This window comes from Apodemus sylvaticus, chromosome 1 (genome assembly GCF_947179515.1).
Source record: "Apodemus sylvaticus chromosome 1, mApoSyl1.1, whole genome shotgun sequence".
NCBI lineage: Eukaryota > Metazoa > Chordata > Mammalia > Rodentia > Muridae > Apodemus > Apodemus sylvaticus.
In genome coordinates, this window is record NC_067472.1 from 208,393,275 (window position 1) to 208,415,655 (window position 22,381).

The 22,381-nt window shown below is 50.3% G+C and overlaps 1 protein-coding gene across 1 annotated transcript; it reads right to left on the reverse strand.

Annotated features, from left to right (window-relative positions):
• Positions 1-1,437: 1,437 nt before the first annotated feature.
• LOC127673773 (epididymal protein 13-like) lies at positions 1,438-20,531 on the reverse strand. Its single transcript, XM_052169559.1, has 6 exons — positions 20,513-20,531; positions 8,387-8,413; positions 6,951-6,977; positions 5,115-5,236; positions 3,183-3,220; positions 1,438-1,465 (listed from the first exon to the last, which is right to left on the reverse strand). Exons 1-6 carry the CDS (start codon positions 20,529-20,531, stop codon positions 1,438-1,440), a joined length of 261 nt encoding a protein of 86 aa, XP_052025519.1.
• Positions 20,532-22,381: the final 1,850 nt, after the last annotated feature.

Here is a 22,381-nt window from a genome sequence, read left to right on the forward strand (position 1 = left end):
CAGTGCATAGAACCGGCATAGCCTTGAACCTCACTTTATTTTTTTAAGATGTTTTTGTTTTATATGTGTGATTTGCCTTCGCGGATTTAAGTATTGCATCTGTGTGTAGTACCAGCAGAGACCAGAGGAGGGCAGAAGATGCTCTGTAACTGGAGTTAGGGACAGTCCTGAGCTGTTCTGTGAATGCTGGCAACTGAAGAGGGCATCTGATCCCATTACAGATGGTTGTGAGCCACCATGTGGTTGCTGGGATTTGAACTCAGGACCTTTGGAAGAGCAGTCAGTGAGTGCTCTTAACCGCTGAGCCATTTCACCAGCCTGAGGAGTCCTGTTCCTAACCGCTGAGCCATCCTCTTATATTTTGTTTTGAGACAAATTTTCATGTATTCCAGGTTAGCTTGAAATTTACTATATAGTCAAAATGGCTCTCAACTCCTGATTCTCCATACCTACTGTTTAATAGAGGTGCAGGATATGGGTCCATTTTCTCTGCCAATTAAAGTATTAAAAGACAGGAAATAATGGTGGTGGAGCTTACCTTTAATCTCACCACTCAGGAAGCAGAGGAAGGTGGATCTCTGTGAGTTCAAGGCCAGCCTGTTCTACACAGCGAGTCCAGGACAGCCAGGCATACACAGGGAAACCCTGTCTTTAAAAAAACGAAAAAGGGGAGGGGCAGGAAAACATGTTACCAGAAGCCAAGGGGAGTCCCGGCAGAGCCATCATATGAGACTGGGGATACCAGGATTCACCTTGGGGCTCTTGTTCTCATTAAAAGCATAAGAAGGGGCACAGACAGACACTCAAGCGCCAAGAACTGACACATCAGAAGTTAGGACCTGCACAGCCATCCTGCTGCAGTCTGGGAGCGCTGCACTGGAGTCAGGAAGCCCAGCATGGCGGGTTTAGAGCACACTTACTTAGGCTTGGGCCAGCATCTGAGAACAGGGAGACACAGACAGGGCTCTCTGCTCTTGGATTTCTGTTTGAGGGCCAGCAAGGCGGCTTAGCCGTTAAAGATGAGCTGCTGAGCTGGTGCCCTCAATCCACACAGAATCACACGGTACTCGTTGCATATACACGGAATCAAAGTGTGACAGGTTTTTTAATTTGACAATTATAGATGATTCCCAGCACCCCTCCACCCGGCATTAATTCCGAATGCTGTTTTGTGAATGTAGGAAACAAACATTCAGCTGTTGATTCGTGTGCAGTAAAGAAACGATGAGAACGACCCAGAAGAGAAGGTGTGGGGAAACTCCTGCAGAGGCTCACTGGGCTGCTCTCCTGGGTTAGTCAGCCGCACCGCCCTCACACAGGCTACCTCCTGCGCCTCTGGACACACCGATGCTCTGCGAGTTGACAGGCCAGAATGAGAGCTTCCTTAGCTGTGAAGTGCTCAGAGGGCTCCTGAGGGTTGAGGGAGACACAGCTGCCTCACTGGAAGGAACAGCAGGGGTCATCTCTACAGAAGAGGAGAAAGGGCGAAAGTCACATCGGGACGCTCATTTACATCATCCTATATTCTCAGAGCTCCCCAACAACCCCACAGGACACCCCGAGCCTGCACTGCAGACCTCTGTCTGGGACCCGGCCCCTCCTGGCCACGGTATGCCCACTTTGTTCCTCCCCCCCCCAAACTGCTCCACCGGCTGCCATCACTTCCCTCAGACCTCGTGAGGATTTGAGAGGGCGCGGGGGGAGCAACCAGGGGGGCAAGTCTGGAGCAAGAGTGAGGTTGAGGTGTGACCAAACCCCAGAAACCTCGTCTTGAGACTGGCAGGAGTGGCGCCTGCACATCCTAGCTCACAGAGCCCCTAGCCTGCCACCCTTGAAGTGGTCGTGTAGCCTGGCAGGCAGCCGGTTACAGGTTCAACTTTCTCCATCCTTAAGGTAAGTCCAGCAAACATCTGAACTTCCTTTTTATGTACATACAGCATTTCCAGAGCCTTGGCCCCAGCCAGTGATGTGCACACACCCCCAAAACTTCCATCTTCTCCCAAAAGGTTTTGTTAGCCTCCCCACCCCATTAAATGAGCTATCTCGCTGAAGCTGTCTCACAAAGACTGTTTCTCCTGCACTCACCACCAGGTGAGATTCTGCATTGTACACAGCCACCGCAGCTAAGCTCTCTCTCCCTCCAGTCCAGCTCAGTAGGCAAGGAGCCCGGATATGCCTGACAGGAAACCAGACATGATGTGGCAGGGGTCGGCTGCCAAGCTGGCCTGGAACGCAGACATCTGCCTGTGTCTACCTCCCGAGGGCCGGAACTAAAGTCATATACCACCAGGACCCGTATTTTTAACCTTTGAACTATCTTCCTAACTATCTAATAATAATAATAATAATAATAATAATAATTTTAAAATACAAGAATAATAATCCCACTTAGAATTTTATTTTATATATTGTGCTGGGGGGCACACAGGTGTCGCCCACAGTAAAGGAGAATTAACTTAGGACTTCCCGGGCGATTATGTGACTTTGAGCCTACAAACCCTACCTTGGACATTCGGTTTAGAGAGACTATCTTGTGCGTTGTATGGATGCATCACCTGTCAGTCAAAAGGCCTATGGCTTAGGCAGGATGTAGGAGGTGGGACATCCGGGAGAGAGAAAGGATTCTGGGATAGAACCCAGCAAGCAATAGATATGCCAGAAAGATGTGAGATTAGCCCAGCCAGCCACATGGTAGAATGTAGGCTAGAACAAATGGACTGCTTTCAGTGACATCTAGTCAGGGAAGAGCCTAGCTACATAGGCAAGGCAGTTGTCGATATATTTTGAATCGAGTCATATTTCTGGGAGCATGGGGCAGGGCCTAACTTCAAAGTTAGTTATTTAAAACCAAGCTGCTGAGTCCTGTGACAGCAGGTGAAGCCACTCTACTGCCAGGACTGAAGATGGAGTTCTGTTCTCGGGATGTGTAAGGAAGAGTGGAGGGACTGCTCCAGTGTCTGCCCCTCCGTTCGTGCGCCAGGCACAGTATACGGGCACGAGGCACACATACCCAAATGACAACAACAACAACACAATGTAATGAAAGAAGTTTAAAGGTTCCCAGACAGCAAGGGCAACACAGAGAAACCCTGTCTCAAAAACCAAACAACCAGACAAGAGGTTTGAAGGTGAGGTCCAGGACCCACGGGCCCGGTGCGATGCCCTTGCCCTCCATGCTGTACCTCAAATCCAGGTCCGGGTTACAATAGTGGCAGTAACACTAGAGAAGACAACAGAGAAAAATAATATAAAAAATACAAATCAAACAATAGCTGACATTCACCTCCTGAGCTCTCTGTCTCCCTCAGCCTTCAACCCCAGTCCGTGAGCCGCACTCCTGCCGGGAGCCTAGGCCAGCAGGTCTCCACCTGCGGGTCAGGCCCTCTCACAGGGGTCACCGGAAAACACTGATGTTGACATTGTAATTCATAACAGTAGCAAAATTAATTATGAAGTATCAGTGAAATAATGTTGTGGTTGTGGGTGTTACCACAACCTGAGGAACCGTATTAAAGGGTCAGCGCACTAGGGTGGGAGAGGGCCACTGCTCTGGCAGAGCTAGCAGGGTTGTCCTTGGCTCACGCCCCTGGCCTGGCCGCCCCGCCTCTTTTCTTGCTCTTGTTTCCTGCTCCAAGTTCATTGCATACTCAGTGCCCCACAGATTTGCTTTCACAACTCAGATGGCACGCAGCTCGGTTGGTACAGGGTCTCCCCAGCCGGCGGCGTGCTGAGCTGGTCTCCAGCAGCCCTAAAGTAGATGTGGCCGGACACACCCATAACCCCAGCACTTTCATCCAAGGTCACCCCAGCCTAAGTCAGAGACCCTGTCCCGATCAACCAAACACGAGTTGGAGAGGTGGCTCCGCGGGCAGAGATGTGAGGACTTGGTCCTTAAGACTCTCCTGAGTAAGGAGGGGCTTGGGGAGGATACAAAGTGTCCGTTCAAAGGAAACAACTCCTAGTGGAGACCAGAGCCCGCCTGGCTCTCATCCATCTGTGGAGGCGGCTCAGTAACTAAGGCCACTGTGGCCGAGTCCAGTAAGAATTCAGTCTCTGAGACTGAATGAGGCAGTAATGCCGGAAATTGGAGTAGTAAGACTAACGCTATATCGGATGTACTCACAAGCTTGCTTTGGACATATTAAGTTACACAAGGAATTTAGCGGAAAGATCGCTGCTTCCGGTGTGGCTGACAGGTAAGAAGTGTGCTTCTCACCGGGCGGCTGCAGAATTTTCATTCCACCTCGTAATTAAAGTTTGGCGATGTTGAGAAAGTTTCTGCTTATGTTTTTTCCTCCAGGACTGTCTGTCAATTAGGCTCCATTCCCATAACAAAAGGAGGCAACCCAGACTTAAGAAACAGCAGCCCCACATCCAGGAATATGCTAAGAAGCAGCTCAAGGGGGCAGCACAGGGTCGCAACCACCACTGAGCCCTGGCTGCCTTAGGGCCTCTGTGCTCTTCTCAGTAAAAGCATAATTCTGCCGGGTGGGTAGGATCACCCCGGGTAGCAACCATTTGAGGAAATCACCACTAGTGTACATATGACACCATTCTGGCAATATCTCGGCTGTGTACATCTCCCATATCTGCCCAAGTGGCCAGATTCGCAAGCTCCAATCTCGGTTTAAATTGCTCAAAGTGTATGTTCCCTGGGGCTGGTATGATGTAAAATACACATATCCAAGGTGGATACAAGTTGGTAAAATCTCTTATCCATGGCCGGCTCCTCTTTGGGTATTAGTTAGAGCAGTACTATTATTCTAATTTTCCGTTTTAATCTCCAAGTGTGCACCGAGTGTGCATTGGTTTCTTACTGGAAAGGCACACATATCAATTCTAGAACCGCAAGAGAGACCTGGGTTCCAAAAGCTGTCCGATGACACCTACATGACTGTGCGCAGACACACACACACACACACACCACACACGCATGCACGCACACGAGCGAGTGCTTGGGCGAGCTGGCTTTGCAGGACCACCGCTTCCCCTCTTGCCTCCCCCTTCTGACAGCTCTGGGCAGACTCCCTTCTCCCATGATACTTCCTCCACCTCTCCCTCCCTCCCTCCCTCTGTCCCTCCCTCCCTCCATAGATAGAAAGGTCCATCCTCACCCAGTCTCCTTTATTGTAGGACACAAAGAAGAACGTTATCACCATGTAGGCACACCTCAGAAAGTTCCATCCGCTGCTCCTCACAAGTCCCCTGGCTGTGGTGGTGGCTGGAGGAGGCTTCACTAAAGGCAAACACTGACAACCATTAATCACACCCAGGACCCCTTTTCGCCTGGCACTCCAAACGTGTGCCCTTAGGTGTCTCCTGGCTTGGAAGTTTCATTTATATTCAAGGTTGTGGCCAAGTTCTCCCATCTTGGTAATCTCTCAACTTCCAGACAAACTGTTTGCTCTTTTGCACAGTGTAACCTGTACTCAGCAAAAACAAAAACAACAACAACAAGAACAATAACAACAACTACCCTGTTAGCAAACCACTTGTAGGTCTTAGGGAACCTCACTAATTGTCCTCTTTATCCTTTTGACTGTTCGATTTGGTTGGTTTTTTGAAACAGGGTCCACCTGTGTACCTCAGGCTGGCTTCAGACTTATTATGTAGCCAAGGACAACCTCTTGATCCTCCTGCCTCACCTCGTAAGGACTGGGATCACAAGCACGCACCTTCAAGTGCATCTTACTCTGTGCGTTGCACATATGTGTGCATTCTGTGTGCGCACACGCGCGTACATGCACATGTGCACACACGCATGCACATGTGCACATGCATGCACATTCACGCAGGCGCGCAGGCGCGCGCGCACACACACACACATACACACGTCAGTTCCTTCAGCAGTCCCTCTCCATCTTATTTTTATTACATTTTATTTTATTTATTCTTTTTTTTTGTTTTGTTTTGTTTTGTTTTGTTTTGTTTTTTTGAATTTGGTTTTTCAAGACAGGGTTTCTCTGTGTAGCTCTGGCTGTCCTGAAACTCACTGTATAAACCAGGCTGGCCTCGAACTCAGAAATCTGCCTGCCTCTGCCTCTGCCTCCCACTGCACAGCCTGTTGTTTTGTCTTGTTTTTGAGATGAGTCTCACTGTCCTAACTTGTCCTCATCAAGCTGTGACCTGAGATTCCCTTGCTTCTGTGTCTGTGCTGCCCTCTAATGACACCTGGCACTCTTACCTACCCTTTCCTGATGTTATTTCTCTAGTTTGTGTTTTGAAAAGGGGTCTCACGAAATCAAAAGAGGTCTTGGACCTTTATAGCCGGGCATAGCTGAGTGGTGGTGGTGCAGGCCTGTAATCCCAGCACTTGGGAGGCAGAGGCAGGAGGAGTTCTTAGTTCGAGGCGAGCCTGGTCTACAGAGTGACAGCCAGGACAGCCAGGGCTACACAGAGAAACCCTGTCTCCAAAAACAAATAAACAAACAAACAAAAGCTGTCCATGTTGCCCTTGCACTTCCGACCTTGCCAGGAGCTAGGGTCCCGGGCACCCACACTGCGAGCGGCCCTAGGGACCAGATCGTGGTCTTTGTGCCACTAGACATACACTCCGCCGAGCCACACTGGGCATCCTAATCCAAGACAGTTTAACCGGAGCAATCCACCAGCATCAGGATTGTATCTGTGGTCTTCCCCTCTCTTAGTTTCCGGCCACATTGGCCTGCCACTCAACTTACCCAGGCATCTCCAGCGGGGAGGAGGGAGTCTGGAGGTCCAGGGAAGCAGCCACTTCTTACCTCGGTGTGCCCTGAGTGACTCGGAGGAGCCGAGAGGAAAGGAGAGGGCGGCTGGGGCTGCGGATGCTCCCAGAAACCTCAGGTGCTGGCTTCTGGCTGTCTGACCTGTTCTCCAGTACTACCCTGTACCTCACTCACTCACTGGGGCGGTGCTAACCACCAGGCCACCCCGCAGCCAGGTCACCAGGTCGAGCACACAGCCCCACCCACCTTCTTCTTTGCAGTTACTTGTTTCTTCTAAGGAAAAACATGGAGAGGGTAGAGGAGGGGAGGAAGGAGAGAAAGAAGGAGAGAAGGGGAAAGGGAAGACAAATAAAGGAAAATTAGGGACTGGGTGGAAATTCAGCTGCACATGGTACAAACGGGACCCTTTGGTGGAAGGGGGACATTCACCTGCTTAATGTCGCTCGGCTCAGGCTCTCCGCTGCCCCTTGGCTTTCCCTCTGTGTGAAGCACCCTACCCACAGATACACACACATGCACGCAAATGCATACAGTTTGCACGTGTGGACTGATGGCCTTGGTTCCTTCGAGCCTTTGCTTAGACGTCACTTCCTGTGGCCTGTAATGGCCCAGGTCCCTGTAGCATCCTCTAAAAGACCTCAGTCTCCCCGACTCCGGGCTCTCCTCACTCCCTAGGACAACAGTGCTCTTCAGACCCGAGCCTGCAACTGGGCCACTCCCTTGTCCTCTCACCAAAACACCAGCGGCATGGTCTGGTTTTGTTTTAAAGTTAGATTTTTTATTTGTTTTGTGTGTGTGTGTGTGTGTGTGTGTGTACGCGCGCGCGCGCATGTGTGTAGGGGATATGTGTGTGTAGTGTGGAATCTGTTTGTGTATGTGTAGTGGTGGTGTTAGTGGGGAGTATTTGTGTGTATGTATAGTGTGCATGTATGTGTATCTGTGATATGAGGGATGTCTGTGTATATATATGTGTGTGTGTGGTATGAATTTGCGTATCAGAGTACACATGTGGAGGTCAGAGCACAACTAACAGCGGTCCATCTTGTCCTGCCACTACTTCCAGCCCAGGGATTGAATTCAGATCATCAGCCTTGGCAAGAAGTTCATTTTCACTGGGCAGTGGTGGCGCACGCCTTTAATCTCAGCACTTCGGAGGCAGAGGCAGGCGGATTTCTGAGTTCGAGGCCAGCCTGGTCTACACAGTGAGTTCCAGGACAGCCAGGGCTACAAAGAGAAACCCCCATCTCGAAAAAACCAAATCCAAAAAACAAAAAACAAACAAACAAACAAAAAGAAGTTCATTTTCTCACTGAGCCATTTCTCCAGCTATTTGTTTGTTTGCGACAGGGTCTCTAGTTGTTCAGGCTGGCCTTGAACTTCTGATCCTCTTGTGTCCACCTACAGAGTGCTGCACTAGAGGTCTGTCCACCTCCCTCAGCTCATCAACAGCACCTGGTACATTTGATGTCTCTTATTCCCTCTTCTATCTCAATGCCTAGAAGAAGACTCAGCACAGCGAATGGAACATGAAGTTTGTCTGTTGCTTGAATGCATGATGTCATGTGGTTGTGCTGCTAACGATGGTGGAGTTGAGGTATGTAGGCTCGGTGACATCTCTTCCAACCTGAAAAGCTAATGCCTCTGTATACCCAAAACCAGAAATGATGAAGCCACCAACTCACCATTCAGTACTTGGAGGCTCAGCAGACCTGTGACAGTAAAGAAATGCAAATAGAATCTCAAAGGTAGCCAGACAGAACCCAGGTCAATACGGACCACAGCTCACCCCAAACCCCTGTCTCCTAAAGAGCCCTGTAGAATTATGGCCCACTTACCTGTCTGCCTGCCTGCCTGCCTGCCTGCCTGCCTGTCTGCCTGCCTGTCTGTATGTATGCCTGCCTGTCTGTCTGAAGTTCTGGCTGACCTGGAACTTGCTTTGTAGTCCAAGCTGACTTCAAACTCACAGAGCTCTCCCTTCCTTTGCCTCTGGGATTGATTAGAGGTGTGTAGTACTATGCCCAGTACCGCCCCATCTCATATCATCAACATCATCATCATCACCACCATCATCATCATCATGTATGTGTGTATGTGTTTACCCATGTGACTATGGGCACAAGCATAATATAGCAAGCAAGTAGAGGTCAGAGGACAATTTGTAGGAGTCAATTCTGTGCTTCCATAGGACCTGGGGATCAATCTTAGGCCACCAGTCTTAGCAACAAGACCCTTCACCCACTGAAGCATCCTACTAGTCTGTGTGTGCCTGTGTGTGTGCGGGCACATGGTGTGTTTCTGCCGTGTGTGCTGGCATGGCAGGCAGGCCAGAGGCCAACCCCACTTGTCATTTCTCAGGAGCTATCCATCTTACTTGTAGAAACAGTGTCTCTCATTGGCCTTGAGCTCAGCCAGCCGGCTGGGTGGCCTAGCACCAGGGTTCCGGGAGTGCGCCGTTACTCCCAGGGCATGTTCTGGGTATTTAAGTCAGGTCCTGAGTTTCCAGGGGGTCCTGAGCCCATTGGGGACACATCTCAGATTCCCATCTTCCCACACGCTTTACGTGCTTCTTTATGCATTTGCTTTCATGTGTGTGTGTGTTTTGCCTGCATATGTCTGTGCACCACATGTAGACCTGGTGCACAGGTAGGGAGAGGTTCAGGGCTGGAGAGATGGCTCAGCGGTTAAGAGCACTGAGTGTTCTTCCGAAGGTTCTGAGTTCAAATCCCACTACCACATGGTGGCTCACCACTATCCGTAATGAGATCTGACGCCCTCTTCTGGGGTGACAGAAGACAGCTACAGTGTCTTATGCATGTGTGTGCGCTTGTGCGGTCAGAGGGCCACAGAAGGAGCTAATTTTCTCTTTCCACCACGTGGGTACTGGAGATCAAACTCAGCTTAGCTGCAAACTCTTTTCATCCTTGGAGCCATCTTGCTGTTCCTCCACCTGCCCTTTGGAAGATGAGAGTAAAGCATTCCTGCTCTGCCCCGACTCCCAAGAATCCCTGCGCTGCTGTGGGCCTCCAGGCAGGAGGGAGAAGGGGAAGCAGGCGAAAGAAGAAACACATGAACTTACGTTTCAATACTGCTTAAGCAGGAGCGCCATGGAGAGGAAAATCCAGGTGGAATTGTGGGGCAAGGCCAGAAGAGATGAAGAAAAGGGTGTTAACAATGACTGACCCTCCCATTCCGCCTGGAGCGCCCTCCGGAGAGGCCCGCCCCCACAAGGGGCCGCCCACCGGAGGGGCCCGCCCACTAGAGGGGCCCGCCCCCAGGGGAGGAGGGGCCCGCCCCCAGGGGAGGCCCGCCCACAAGGGACATGGACATGTCATCCAGGCCATGCTCAGGCGGGGCTGCATGCAGAGATGCTGGGTTATCTGTGACCTGTCTGCTTTAACACACATTCGTCCCTATCCCTGGAATCGCCTGGCCGGTTCCCCTAGGAACTCACCTTCCAGCAATGTAGAGGACATCAGAAAAGCACCTCCACTCTTCTATCAATCACGCCTCCCCCAACCCTGCCCACTTCCCCCACCCCACCCCTACCCCCACCCAACCCCACCCAACCCCACCCACCCCACCCCCCAGTCAGGGAGGAAGGCTTGGATCCCGTTTTTTATTTGGTTTTGTTTTCTACCTATAAACATATATAACTCCTGCTGTCCTGTGCTCTAGGACAATGGGGCAGTTTAAGAATCTGCTCAAACACTGGGACCCCAGTAATACATACCGTCCCAGACCCCAGTTTACAGTCCGTGGACGAGGGCGGAGCCTGAAGACCACCCAGTCTCCTCCACAGTGGGGTCAATTTCTCTAAAAACTGCTTTCTCTCCTCCTTTCCTCTCCCCTCCCCCCCCTTTTTTGCTATAGACCTTATGTAGCCCAGGCTAACCTCAAATTTGATATGTATCGGAGGCTAGTCTTAAACTGCTAATCCTCCTGCCTCACTCAGCTTTCACAGTGCTGGGATCACAGGCAGACACAGCCATGCCTAGTTCGATCCTTTCTTGTTCCTCCTTCCAAATATCTGGAAACATTCAGCTACCCACAAGAAAGGGAGGGAAAACAAACTAGGAAAGTATTTTCTTTGCTGGGCATGGTGGCATACACGTCTAATCCCTGCACTCAGGAGGCTGAGGCAGGAGGATCAAGAGGCTATCTTTGGTTATAAACACAGTTTAAGGCTAGCCTGGGCTCCTTGAGACTTTCCCATCAAACAACAAACATCAAAAGGGCGTCAATAATAAAAGGAGAGATAACTTACTTTTCACTGGGAGGCGGATTGGAAGCAGAATCAAGGAGTTCGTGTGGGGAAAACGGGCCACAAAATAAAATGGATGTTAGTCCCTTCTGTCCTGGCACTTCCATTTTCTCTCATAAAATAGCTTTTACAGTGTTTGGCGACCCTTCTTGTGTTCTGGTGAACTCAGAGAGGAAACCAGGCTTGCAGAATCCCCGAGCAGACAGAGCCAGCAGCTCCTACAGTCTTGCCCTTGCCTTATCTGGGAGCGTTAACAAAATCTAATGGGAACCGTTTCCATCCCTGCACCAGCTGAACATCCCTAATCCAAAATCGCTCCATAGGACACTTTTGAGTGCCAAGGTGACGCTTGAATAGTGTCCCTTGGACTTGTTTTCATTGATTGTTTTTAAGTTTATTTCACTTTATTTGCGTGAATGCGCCTGTGTAAGCATGCGCATGTGACCTCGAGAGCTACACGGAACCTCAGGCAATTGTGACCTGTCTTGAGTGGCGCCTAAGTCAGCTCTCCTGGGAGAGCAGAAGGTGTTTGCAACCGCCAATACGCCGAGTCACCGCTCTGGCCTCTCACTCACAGACCAAGGCTAGCCCACAACTCTTTCCGCAGGTTCAAATCCAGCCAAACTACCACCACCACCTCCATCTATCTCCCCAGTGCTGGGATTCCCCGACTGAGTCAACACACCCAGGTTAGGCTTTGCATGCTGCCCGGATCAGATCTGGGGCCTCGGGGGTTCAGGGTAAGAGTCGGAACTGATAGAGTCCATGGAATGCTCACAATTCTGAAAATGTCTGAAACTCGAAACTCATCCAGCTTCACATTTCAATTAAGGACTCAAGACCAGACTAGAGAAAAGCAGGATTTGGCTCAGCCGATCAGAAACATCCAAAATACTCCTATTGTGCAATCTGGGACTTTGCAATGGGCTGAACCAAGCAAATCGATAAGTTGTTGTGACCCCTTCATGAACCTGTCTGCGTTGCTGTCCCTTCATCCTCTGTCTCCCAGTGTGCAATCCTGTCCGAACAGAGTTCCCCCAAACTGCTTCTAGTTTTCTCTGTGTAACTTGCGAATCACTTGCCCTAACAAACTTTCTTGTTGTGATACTGGGGATTCCATAAAGGATCTTACACAGCACTCTACCACCGAGCCACACCCCCAGCCTCTCAGGGTATTCTAGGAAGGGGCTCTTCCACTGAGCCACGCCCCCAGCTCCTCACTGGGGGATTCTAGGCAGGGGCTCTTCCACTGAGCCACGCCCCCAGCTCCTCACTGGGGGATTCTAGGCAGGAGCTCTACCACTGATCCACGCCCCCAGCCGCTCACTGGGGGATTCTAGGCAGGGGCTCTACCACTGAGCCACACCCCCAACTCCTCACTGGGGGATTCTAGGCAGGGGCTCTACCACTGAGCCACACCCCGGACCCCCTCACTGGGGGATTCTAGGCAGGGGCTCTACCACTAAGTTATATCCTCTTTTTACTTTTTATTTAGAGACAGTCGAGTTCATGGATACCCTGGGAAGCTTAGCACAACTCATTAGAAAATAGAAAGTGAAAAGCCAGGCAACCATGGCACATGCCTTTATTATACCTTTAATCCCAGTGCTAGGGAGGCAAGAGGCAGATGAATCTCTGTGAGTTCAAAGCCAGCCTGGTCTACAGAACTGGTTCCAGGACAGTCAAAGATATACAGAGAAACCCTGTCTCAAAAAACAAGGACAAAACCACTACCACCTCCCCCCCCCCCAAAAAAAAAGAAAAAATAAAGAAAATAAATAGGAAGTTAAAAAGTGGGACTGGAGAGATGGCTCAGCGGTTAAGAGCACTGACTGCTCTTCTGAAGGTCCTGAGTTCAAATCCCGGCAACCACACGGTGGCTCATAACCATCTGTAATGGGATCTGACTCCCTCTTCTGGCTTGTCTTAAGACAGCTACAGTGTACTTACATATAATAAAAATAAATCTTTTTTTTAAAAGTGTGTCAGTACAGCACTTGCTGGAGTACCCCAAGGAGGACTGGGGCATGATTCTGTGGTAGAGCCCTGACTAGCACACAGGTTCTGAGTTCAGTCCCCGGCAAAGTGGGGGTAGGGAAGAGTTGGGAGTCACAGATTTCACAGGACTTACTTTCTTCTTCTGAGTTGTCTGGAAAATAGGATGGATGCAGCCGTGTTCGACATGGGTGCATGGAGAGGGAGAGAGAAGTGTGGAAATGGAAGTGGAGGTGGGGAAGGAAGGGGGAGGAAGGGGGAGGGACAGGGAGGGAGGGGCAGGGACGGAAGGACAGGGAGGGAGGGGGAGGATGAGACAAAGGGGGAGATTGATTAATAGTTTTACCACCAGATAAGCATCCTGGACCAGACAGAGACGAGAGATTAGGACGCTATCAGAAAGCAGGCAACCCAACTGTGTCAATGTACAGCATAGGACAGGGACTCAAGTCTGCAGCCACTCTTTCTAAAATAACTATTTATGAAGCACTGCTGATTGCTGGGCATAAGCAAGGTTTACGTGAGACAGTATCTACCCCCAGTGGACAATATCCATGGTTTTCCAGGAGCCTCCAGGGGAGGGGGACCAAACGCCTCGTGAAGTGGGACAGAGGTGGGAGTAGTGTTCTGGTCGACCTGCAGGGCAGGGCAGGAACTTTTAAAGGGATGCTGGTTGCTGACCTGGACTGGTTACCAGGGGAGGCGTCGTGGAGGAGGATATGATGTTTTGTCTGAAACCTGAAAGATGAGCAGGAGTTAGCTGAGTGGAAAGAGCTTGGAGGGGGAAAAGAGAACATAGCCCAGACATGGGGAAGAGTGCGGGTATGGTCGTACGAGGAAAGCACTCGGCTGTAAAAGGGCTGCGAGACCAGAGAGATTACTGCTAGATGGGGCCAAGACCTGTGGGTACCTTTCTAAGAGCCAGAGTGGTGTTGCACACCAAACAGGATCTGTGTTTAAATCTTGGTTCTTTCACCTCCTAGCTGCGTGAGCCTCTTCCGACATTTCCTCATAAAAACAACATCAGGAAGGCTTGGAGAGATGGCTCAGCAGAGAAGAGCACTGGCTTTTGCCAGCCGGAAGTTCTCATTCCCAGCACCCACAGGGTGGCTTGCAAGTTCCTGTAACTCCAGCTCCAGGGCATCTGATCCCCTCGTCTGGCCACTATGGGTACTGCATGTGCATGGTTCGCAGACACTCAAGCAGGCAAAACATGCAAACACATAAAATAAAAATAAATAAATGTAAAAGAAACGGAAAGGAAACGGTGAACTCCAGGTTCCCTGAAGAAAGGCTGTCTCAAGAAAAAATAATGTGGAGAGTGACTGAAAAAGACATCCAGCACTGACCTCTGGTCTCCACGGGTGCACAGCTGCGTGCACACCCGCATACGTGCACATACACAGGACGGAATCAAATTCAGGTGGTGTACGTCTGTGATCCATGACTCGGGGGCACAGGAAGATGGACTGGGTGTTCAAGACTAGCTCGCTTTCTCTCTCTCTCTCTCTCTCTCTCTCTCTCTTGTTTTTTTTTTTTGTTGTTGTTGTTTGTTTGTTTGTTTTTTGTTTTCAGACAGGGTTTCTCTGTGTGATCCTGGCTGTCCTGGAACTCGATTTGTACACCAAAGATCTGCCTTCCTCTGTTCCCGAGTGCTGGAACTAAGGGCATGTGCCATCATTTAGGGAGATCTTGCCCCCCCACACACACACACACCCGCACCAACAGGAATCAAAGCAGAACAACCAACGTTCCTACAGAGGATCCCAGAATGAGAGGTGTCACTATTAACACTAGAGCCGTCCTGGACAACACACACACACACTGAACACACACACACAAGAGCATATAATAGTATGTCATCATGTTTTCCCCACCAGGCCACCCCACCCCCTGTGAACTAAACAGACCCTTCCTTTCCTAAGAGCAGAGTATTCTGTCACAGCATGAGACAAGTAACAGCTATAGCCTGGTACTCACTACGTAGCCCATGCTGGCCTCCTCAATGGCAGAGTTAGGGGTGTGACTTGCCAGGTTTAACTCTCTTTCTGCTTCGTAGGTCCTGAGGCCTGGAATCAGGTCTTCAGGCTCCACAGCCAGGGCCTTCTGCCCAGCGAGCCATTTTGCTGCCTGGTTGCTAAACTTTTGTCAGTTGCTACTTTGTTTCCGACGACTCTGACCTTGCCCACTCTCAACTCCAAGCTAATTGTACAGACATTAAGGGACTGCTGTTCTATCCTAATGCTTTATGCCAGTGGTTCTCAACCTGTGGGCTGAAAGCCATTTGGGGGTTTCATATCAGGGATCCCGCATTTCAGATATTTACATTACAACTTGAAACAGTAGCAAAACTGCAGCTATGAAGTAGCAACAAAATCGTTTTTTGGTTGGGGGGGTCGCAACAACATGAGGACCTACGTGTCTTAGAGGGTGGAAATATTAGGAACCTCTGATTTATATATGTGTGTGTGTGTGTGCGTGTGTGTGTGTGTGTGTGTAATCTAGCATTATATCTATCAGTGCCCCACAAGATTGCTATTAGAGACAGAAGGCTTGGGAGGCGGGTAGGTGGGGAAGGGCTCTCGCTTTGCAAGTGTGGGGATCTAAGTTCTGATCCTTGTGGCACCTATATGAAAAGCTGGCTATGGCCACCTACGTCTGTATTCCCAATAGTGTGAAGATTCAGAGACAGAAGAATCCCAGGCACTTACTGACCAGAACCAACAGGAAAAACAGCGAGCTCTAGGTTGAGTGAGAGATGCTGTCTCACGGAAGTAAGACGGAAAGAAGTAGAACCGGACAGCAATGTCCACCCCTGTTCTTTGCATGCGCACGCACACTCGCGTACACACACACACACACACACACACACACACACACACGCGCACACACACACACGTGTGCACACACGCATGCACACAGTTATGCACACACGCAGACACATGTGCACACATGCATACACATACATGTGCGCGCGCACACACACACACACACACACACAATTGGGACAGAAATATGGGCCAGCATGTGAAGGTGCCTTCTAGCAAGTCTGAAGATCTGAGTTCTATTCCTAGGACCCAAGCAGTGGAGAAAGGAAACCAGCTCCTGCAAGGTATCTGACTCCCGCATGCCTTGGCATGGGTGCATGTTCAGTATAACTTTTTCTTTTTTTGCGACAAGGTTTCTCTGTGTAGCCCTGGCTGTCCTGGAATTCACTCTGTAGACCAGGCTGGCCATAAACACAGAGATCCTCCTGCCTCTGCCTCCCAAGAGCTGGGATTAAAGGGGTGTACCACCACCCAACATAAACTTTTTTATTTTAAATTTAGAACCAAATAAACAAAGCATAAGGCATTGTGAAGCTGTGTCGCTCCTTGTGAGCAGAGATTCACACTTACCGTCCCTGGACAATCTGCTCATTAACCCTGAGGGAGGAGACAAAACAAAATAAAAACAAATGATGTCAACACACACCGATCAAAAGAGAAGAAAAAAATCCACAGTGAGTGGACTTTCCCAGCCAAGTACAGGAGAGTGAGGCTATAGTACCTTAGCCAGAAGGCCAAGGCCTTTTAGGATGCTGGGGGAGGGGCCATAGGACAGCTGGGGGAGGGGCCATAGGACAGCTGGGGGAGGAGCCATAGGACAGCTGGGGGAGGGGCCATAGGACAGCTGGGGGAAGGGCCATAGGACAGCTGGGGGAGGGGCCATAGGACAGCTGGGGGAGGGGTCGTAGAACAACTGGGGGAAGGGCCATAGGATGGCTGGGGGAGGGGCCATAGGATGGCTGGGGGAGGGGCCATAGGACAGCTGGGGGAGGGGCCATGACAAGCCCAGTTTGGTTTTTTAATGGATTTTTGCCCCAACAATATAGAATGAACTTCCATTTCTTTGTGGCTTTTGTCCCCAGCGGTCTCCCCTTCTCTGATTTGTATTCCCATTTCCCCTTGCATGAGGTGCATCTTTCTGGACTTATCACACTTAAAAGGAGGTCGGGATGTATGCGCTGACCCTAACGAGCCAACCAATCCGGTATTTCCGGGCTGGTGGACACAGACAGAGACCCAGTCCCTGCCCTAGAAGGAACACATAGGTAACTCCACACGAATAACACAGGAGAGAAGAGCGACCAAATGAGACACTCTAAACCCAAATAAAAACCTAACCCCGCAGAGCTGGCAGGCTCGGCAGAGTCCCTTCTTCACCCAATAAATCTGTGACATCGGCCACTAAACCTCCGCTGTGTGCCCAACTGTTCTCTTGTCTTTCCATCCTCTAACTATTAGAGAAGAGGAGCCCACCCACCAGGCAGTGTCGACATCACTGAGAGTACGGGTTCTCGACCTCCTGTGGGCCCCGACCCTTCAGGGGTCAGATATCAAATACTGTGCATGGCAGATATTTCATTACAATTCATAACAGTAGAAAATTACAGATAGGAAATCACTTTACGGTCGGGGTCACCAGAACATGAAGAGCTGTATTAAAGGGTTTTGGCACAGGAAGTTTTTGAACCACTGATTTAGAGTTTCTTTAATAATCTCAACCCTGCCAGGCGGTGGTGACACTCGCGTATAATCCCAGCACTTGGGAGGCAGAGGCAGGCAGATTTCTGAGTTCAAGGCCAGCCTGGTCTACAGAGTGAGTTCCAGGACAGCCAGCGCTACACAAAGAAACCCTGACTCTAAAAAAACAAATCCAAAAAACCAAAAAATAAATAAAAATAAAAATAATCTAAACTCTCTGACCCAGCTCAATGTAATAAGGCACTGTTTCCTCCCAGTGTGGGCTGAACACCAAGCAGTAGGCAATTTCATCACTGAACAAACATTAGAGAATGGATGCCCTCAAACTGAGGTGGTGCCGGTATCCATATGATGTCATGGTCTGCTGGAGTGTATGCACTTCAGTATTGAAGGAGAATGTGACCCAACAGTACAGGTTTTTCAGACAGTACATTCCTGCTAGACTCTGAAGTAGTTCTGTCTTTGGACTTCTATCATTGTGCTAAAAAGACCTTACCAATCCTCTATGTGTATGCTTGTGCTCAGGTGTATGAAGATATATATGTGTGTATACTGAGGTCAAGGGTCAACCTCCAATGTTGTTTGAGGAGTCATCTGTCTTGTAGTTCCTGCCCCCCCCCCAAGATTTAATATTTTTATTTTTAATTATGTGTCTCTGTGTGGGTGTGTGCTTGTGAGTGTAGTGCCTGAAGGCACCAGGAGAGGGCAGCAGATCCCCTGGAGTTGGAGATCTAAGCAGTTATGGGCAGCTGAACAGGACTGTTGGGAATTGAACTCTGATCCTCTAAAAGTAGTTGACGTGCCTAACTCCTGAGCCAGCTCTCCAGCCCCTACCCTGTTCTTTATTTTTAAAAGGGAGGAGTTGCTTGTGCTGCGGAACACGCATGGAGGGCACAGGACAACTGGCTGGAGTTGGGTCTCTCACCTTGTATGTCTCTGGGAAAAGCCAGGTCGTCCAGCAGCTACACCTTCTACCTCCTGAGCCAGTTTGTAGCCCCCAACCCCTTTAAAAATGCACATGTTGGGCTGGAGAGATGGCTCCGTGGTTAAGAGCACTGACTGCTCTTCCAGAGGTCCTGAGTTCAATTCCCAGCAACCACATGGTGGTTCACACCCATCTGTAGTGGGATCTGATGCCCTCTTCTGGTGTGCATGAAGACAGCGACAGTGCACTCATATACATAAAATAAATAAATGTTTTTATGCATATGTAGCTATTATGAATAAAGCTGCAATGAACACGGTTGAACAAGTGTCCTTGTGGTAGGATACAGTGTCCTTTAGGTATATGCCTTATATATAGCTGGGTGTTGAGGGAGCTCGATTCCCAGTTTTCTGAGGAATGGCCATATTGCAGTTTTATTCATAATAGCTGGAAAGTCAAATCCTAGATGTCCCGCAACTGAATAATGGATAAAGAAAATATGGTACATAGACTCTTTTTAACAGCTGAGTAATATTCCATTGGAACACTAAGAAATTCGCAGGCAAATGGATGGAAGTAGAAAAGAGTGAGGTCACCCGGAGTGAGATGACCCGGAGAGGCAAACATGGTGCGTGCTGACTGGTAAGTGGACAGTAGCTGTTAACGAGAGGATAACCGCGCTACCATCGAGAGAGCCAGAGAAGCTAAGTAACAAGAAGGACGTGCGGGGGGGAGGTGAGAAGTGGGCCTTTCTAAGAAGGGGAACTAGAATAGAATTTGGGGGTGGACTGGGGGCAAATAGGGACAGGAACTGGAGGGATCGGGTGGTTGTGGGATGGAAGAAACGGAAGGGGAGAGGGCATTTAGGGGTGGGCGCAGTGCCGTGGGAACCCTCTGACATCCATCGATGACCTTATGCCTGACACCGCTTGGAAGGCCAAGAACCAAACCCAAGGACCCAGGGTAGCGCCAGACATGCCTGGGGAAAGCCGATGAAATGATTGCTAATGAATCTCGGCTATACCCGCAGACAGCAACTGCCGGGCTCACATGCGCAGACCACAGCCTAACATCCAGCAGAGCCAGAGGAGCCCCTCAGAGGAGGCGCGAGGAAGGATTGTAGGGGCCGGAGGGGTGGAGGACCCCGCAGAATACAGCCCACAGAACCGACTAAGTGGGGCTCAGAGAGACTGTGTGGATCTCAGCTAGGTCCACTGCATGTTGTGGTTGTGTAGCTTGGCTTTCTTTTCTTTTTCTTCTTCTTTTTTTTTTCTTGTTTTTTGGTTTTTTGGATTTGTTTTTTCGAGACAGGGTTTCTCTGTATAGCCCTGGCTGTCCTGGAACTCACTCTGTAGACCAGGCTGGTCTCGAACTCAGAAATCTGCCTGCCTCTGCCTCCCAGAGTGCTGGGATTACAGGCGAGCACCACCGCTGTAGCTGGGCTTTCTGGTGGGCTCCGGCGGGCGGGAGTCGGGTGTGTCTGACACTGCCTGCACTTTGGACCTTTTTCCTGGTCCTCACTGGGCTGCCATGCCCAACTGGGACCTGAAGGCTGTGCCCAGACTCGCTGTGCATTGTTAGGCCATAGTCAACAGATATCCTGCTCTCTATTTTTTTTTTTTAAAGGGAAGCAGAGTAGATGTTGATCTGGGACGGACGGGTGGTGGGAGAGGTTACTGGGAAGAGTGGACCGATGGGAAACTCTTCAGGATGTAATGTATGCGAGAAAAATAAAAATTAAAAAAACATGCATATGTTTGAGTGGTGTGTGTGTGTGTGTGTGTGTGTGTGTGTGTGTGTGTGCATGGACTGTAGTTCGTGTGTGGAGGTCAAAAGACCACCTTGAGTGCAACCCATAATTTTAATTTTGGAGAGCATCTTTCTAGCCTGCAGTCAGGCTGGCCTGAGCTCAGAGACCCCGCCTCCGCCTCTGCCTCCGCCTCTGCCTCCGCCTCCGCCTCCTCCTCCGCCTCTGCCTCCGCCTCCGCCTCCGAGTGCGGGATGGAAGGCCCAGCACTAAACCTGTCCCCAGCCTATGAATTCATGCTCCTAAGTTTTCCATTGAACTGCTCAGCCCATGCGACGTGACTCACACACTTACCCAGGATTCCTGCCGGCATCAGGACCAGGCGAGATGGCACGGCATGGGTGGCGGAGATGACAGATGCAGCGCAGGACTTCGAGTCGGACGGGTCATGAGGACAATGCCATAATCAGAAAGCAAAAACAACATCAGGCTCTGGGGGCTGGGAACTTGTTGGAAAACGGAATCTATAATAGGTCGTGCTGCGCGCTTGGGAATGAAGACCGAGGTTCCCGAGACCCCGCAGAGTCCAGGGCGGGGTGGGAGGGGTACAGGTTTGGTTTCAGACCCGGGGCAAGGGACTGAGGTGCAGATGTTACAAATCAAAACAGGCCTGGACTCCATGTTCTCCCAACACCTATCAGTCCCTGCCTTGCAAACCCTGCCCCCAACCCTCAACTTTCCACTCCAGAGCCTGGGCCGCTGCCCTGGATGCTTTTCCGTAATAATCCAGACAGCTGTCTTCCTTCCTTCCTTCCTTCCTATCTCTCTTTCTCTTTCTTTCCTCCTTTCTTTCTTTCTTTCTTTCTCTCCCCCTCCTCCCTCCCTCTCTCCCTCTCTCCCTCTCTCAGCATCCTTCCCCCTCCCTACCCCTCTCTCCTCCTCCCTCCCTCCCCTTCCTTCCCCTTCCTTCCCTCTCCCTACCCAGTCCTTCCCCTTCCCTCCCCCTCCTCCCTCCCCCTCCTCCCTCCTCCTCCTTCCTCTCTCCTCTCTCCCCTCCCTCTCTCCTCCTCCCTCCCTCCCTTTCCTTCCTTCTCTCCTCCTCCCTCTCCCTCCCTCCTTTCCCCTCTCTCCCCCTCCCCTGAGCATGCAAGCTCTTTCTCTTTACCCCTCCCTTCCCTTCTCTCCTCCTGGAGACTTCCCTGGCCTTGGTCCTTTGGGCCAGTGAATTCACTGATAACCCTGCACTTACTCTAATCTAATCCGGTTTGAACTGGCTTGTTTGACCAGCAGAGATCTAACCTCAGTATTTAGTGGGCTGAGAGTAGCAGGCAAACTGCTTGTCTGCATCTGTGCCTGGAATTGAACTCAGGACCTCTCCTCACTCTGGCGCAAAGATTTATTTATTGTTATATTTACATATACAGTACAGTGTAGCTGTCTTCAGACACACCACAAGTGTCAGATCTCATTATGGATGGTTGTGAGCCACCATGTGGTTGCTGGGATTTGAACTCAGGACCTTTGGAAGAGCAGTCAGAGTCCTTAACCACTGAGCCATCTCACCAGCCCGATGCTCGGCTGTTATGTAGACCATATTCTGCTGATCTCCTGGAACAGGGAGGTTTTCGATTCCCTGGAGCTCCCCTCTCCAGAATGGATACATCTTCAAAGAGATGGGGGAACCAGAGGCTATGTCAGAGCTCCCCATCCTAGCTCTGTGCCCTTTTCGGGGACCTTTGAAGTACACTAAGGGACGATGCACAAAAGATGACTTAATTGATTCTATATTCCTTCTTAACTTTGGTTGGACAAATGTTCCCATGGCCTCGGCTCCCCTCTTTCCGGATGCCTGTGTGCCTACAGTGCTGAAAGGTAAGAGTCTCCCTTTCCCTCCCATCTGCTCTGGTGGTCTTTGTCCCTCAGAAACAATAAGCTGACTTTCAAGCAGCATTTCCTCTCTGGTGCCCAAAGCCTAGCTTCTAGTCTATGGACCGAAGAGAATCTGAGTAGCTAGAATGTCTCCTCTGATGGAATTCACAGAAACTCTTCCCTCTCCCGCCAAATTCAGCATGTTCCCCCCTGGATCCTATGTAACTAGTTTGGATCTTGGTGAGAATCAGCAAAGGATCCTTACCCACAGAGGGCAAGGAGAGTCCCCAGTCATTCCAGAGCTGTGCCCCCCTCCTTCTTCTCTCCCTCCTCCTCCCCCTCCTCCTCCCCCGC

Coding starts and splice junctions, on each gene's coding strand:
- LOC127673773 (XM_052169559.1), bottom strand. Junction 6,978..8,386: donor GAGCCTCCAAGTACTGAATG/GTGAGTTGGTGG, acceptor GTTTTTCCTTAG/AAGAAACAAGTAACTGCAAA. Junction 3,221..5,114: donor CCTACAATAAAGGAGACTGG/GTGAGGATGGAC, acceptor TGTCTTCTCTAG/TGTTACTGCCACTATTGTAA.